This window comes from Austrofundulus limnaeus, unplaced genomic scaffold, assembly GCF_001266775.1.
Source record: "Austrofundulus limnaeus strain Quisiro unplaced genomic scaffold, Austrofundulus_limnaeus-1.0 Scaffold606, whole genome shotgun sequence".
NCBI lineage: Eukaryota > Metazoa > Chordata > Actinopteri > Cyprinodontiformes > Rivulidae > Austrofundulus > Austrofundulus limnaeus.
The window spans coordinates 2,275-5,636 of record NW_013953008.1 but is presented as its reverse complement, the minus strand read 5'-3'; the positions used below and the strand labels follow the sequence as shown (position 1 = coordinate 5,636).

Genomic DNA, 3,362 nt, shown 5'->3' with positions numbered 1-3,362 from the left:
AGCCCAGGTTGCTTGTGGCCTTCAGCTCTTCAGAATTGTTGGATCTGGCATAACTCAGAGAAAACATTACTGACAAATACAAGTCCAGGGATGGATWCTAAAGAATTTCTACTGCCCTAAGGCATTATAAGAAGAACCATGAGAGAAAGAGAGCTCCAGGTCATCTGAGAGCACTCTGAAGGAGTTCCAAGCTTCAGCAGGTGAGATGGGACAGACTGAGCTACAACTGTTGTCCAAATCAAACCCATTCAAATACTGTTTTTACACACATTCACTTTTCTTGGATCAAGGGTGAGCTGGTGCAGAGAAACTTCTTTGTCAGTTCAGTTTCAGGGTTTTGTGAAAATTTTTGAGGAGTTCATTGWAGTCATCATCTTTGGTCATGTGCTCTACAGCTTGACGGACTCCGCACTCTAAGGCATGGTAGTACCGCCTCAACTCCTCCAGCACCAGCTGCTGTCGTTTCTCCAGCTGGTCTCGTTCCTCTTTAGCTTCTTTCAGCAGTGCCTCATATTTTACCTTTACAGCTTCTATTTGCTCCTTTAGCTTCTGCTCATATAACTGCTTCAGCTCTTTCTCTCTCTGATCCAACATCTTCATTGTGTTTTGATACATGTCGTTTGAGTAAAACTGTCCTCCGTTGTCGTCCACCATCTTCTGGACCATCTCCAACAGATCCAGAACTTGTTGACGATCGTTCACTTCCAGATTGTTGAAAAGGTGGTATCTGTTTCCAGCRTTCTTTAGGATTATTTGGAGCTCAGGTGGAGCTTGTTGTAARGTCTGATCAAAACCAGAACTGACTTCATCTGCATTGGTGAAAAGGATGATGGTGTACTTCCAGGCCTCCTCTCCAAAGATCTCCTCCACCTTCATCACAYCARCTCTCTCTTCTTTTGAGAAAGGCCCAATTTTGATGACCAGCAGAATGGCATGGGGCCRGGGGGCCGACATGTTGATGCATTTAGAGATTTCTCTCTTCACTTTATCATCAGACTGATAGGTGTCGAAGAGACCAGGAGTGTCGACAACAGAKASCATCCTGCTGAACATCTGCTCTCGCTGCTTGGAGCATTCAGTGGTCTCTGAGGAGGGAAAGGTGAAAATTACAGTGAATAATGTTCCAAAAACCACAACTGAAGATTCAAGTTGAAAATCACATATTAATACATTTATTATTTATTTTAATTCTCTAGCACTTGACTGGTCTATATGTCAGAAAACGAAGGCTGGATGATTACAGTACGACCAATGAGCTTAACTGAAACCATGTGAGGAGTTTGATTTACCTGCGGATCAGTAACAAACTATTAGTACTTTCAAGGTATTCAGTGAATTTGTTAAGTTGAACCAATAATATAAGTAAAGTCAAATAAANCATCCTGCTGAACATCTGCTCTCGCTGCTTGGAGCATTCAGTGGTCTCTGAGGAGGGAAAGGTGAAAATTACAGTGAATAATGTTCCAAAAACCACAACTGAAGATTCAAGTTGAAAATCACATATTAATACATTTATTATTTATTTTAATTCTCTAGCACTTGACTGGTCTATATGTCAGAAAACGAAGGCTGGATGATTACAGTACGACCAATGAGCTTAACTGAAACCATGTGAGGAGTTTGATTTACCTGCGGATCAGTAACAAACTATTAGTACTTTCAAGGTATTCAGTGAATTTGTTAAGTTGAACCAATAATATAAGTAAAGTCAAATAAAACATTTTATTTGAATCCTTTTTCCATCCATCCATCCATCCATCCATTTTCTTCCTCTTAGGCCAGATCAGGTTGCGGGGGCAGCAACCTAAGCAGACAGACCCAGACTTCCCTCTCCCCAGCCACTTGGGCCAGCTCCTCCGGGGGAACTCCAAGGCGTTCCCAGGCCAGCCGAGAYACATAGTCCCTCCAGCGTGTCCTGGGTCTTCCTCTGGGCCTCCTCCCAGTGGGACGTGCCTGGAATACCTCACCAGGGGGGCCTCCAGGAGGCATCCTAACCAGATGCCTGAACCACCTCAACTAGAGCCTCTCGACGTGGAGGAGCAGTGGCTCTACTCTGAGTCCCTCCCGGATGACTGAGCTTCTCACCCTATCTCCAAGGGAGAGTCCAGACACCCTGCAGAGGAAACTCATTTTGGCCACTGGGGTCCATGATCTCGTTCTTTCGGTCACTACCCATGAGGGTAGGAATGTAGATCGACTGGTAAAATGACAGATTGTACAGCACTCGCATCACTGCAGACGCAGCTTCAATTCGCCTATCCATCCAATAATTCAGTTTATTTATGTAGCGACAAGTCACAACAAATGTRATTTCAGGGCACTGTGCACAAAAAAACAATAAATCTAAAGAAGCCAGCATATTGTGATAAATCTTCACTTCATCACAGTCTCTCATCCTTAGCAGCACATTGGCAGCAGTGGAGAGGAAAAAGCTCCCTGATTCACGTGCTTCATAAAAAGACTTGAAGTACACACGAGGACAAAATTGGTGGTACCCCTCTGTTAAAGACCYAAAAACCACAATGTTGACTGAAATATTTTGAAACTAACAAAAGTAATCATGAACAAACATTTACTAAATAATAACCAATGAAAATCACACATTGTTGTTGAACTGTGGTTCAGCAGAATCATTGGAAAAAAAAACTAAGGAAACAGGTCTCTGGACACCATCTGTAAATGAATATTTTGTTGTGCAACCTTTTGAGGCAATCACTACAATCAAACAATCTCTGCCAGTGAGATCTCTGCACCTGTCCTCAGGTATTCCGACTGTGGAATTATGAGGCCTTAAATTTACTCTTCTACGCTTTATTTTTCTATGCTTTAGTTTTCCTCACCTCAACATGACCCACTCCTCATGGGCAAACTGCTCCACTTGTGTCAGTTTTGAAGGGTGCATTCTCCAAATGGCATGTTTCAACTCTTTTCACAAATGTTAAACAGGATTTATATCGGGGCTCAGACACACTTCAGAACAGTTCAGGGTTTGGTAGTGGTCCATTTCTTGGGTGTTTTTAGCTGTGTTTAACGTCATTATCCTGTTGGAAGACCCATGAACTGTGACTGAGACCAAACTTTCTAACACTAGGCAGCACATGTCTCTCCAGAATGCCTTGATAGTCTTGAGATTCCATTGTACCTTGCACAGATCACAGATTTAGAACTACCAGAAACTCTCCATGTTTCACAGTAGTGACGGTGTTCTTTTCTTTGTTTGATTTTTTTGGGGGTCTGTGAGCAGATCTGATGTAACTTGTTGCCGAAAAACTGCAGTTTTGTCTTGTCTGTCTGTTGTGGAATACTTATTTTCTGTATCACCTTGACACTGTTCCTGTTCCTGTTCCTGTTCCTGTTCCTGT

The 3,362-nt window shown here is 42.7% G+C and overlaps 1 protein-coding gene across 1 annotated transcript; it reads right to left on the bottom strand.

Moving 5' to 3' along the window:
- Nucleotides 1-258: 258 nt before the first annotated feature.
- On the bottom strand, nt 259-1,085 carry LOC106531200 (GTPase IMAP family member 7; the record flags this gene model as incomplete). The annotated part of the gene is given in 1 exon segment (XM_014026981.1): nt 259-1,085. A coding segment is annotated over 1 exon segment (767 nt), but the record flags the coding sequence as incomplete, so codon positions are not given.
- Nucleotides 1,086-3,362: the final 2,277 nt, after the last annotated feature.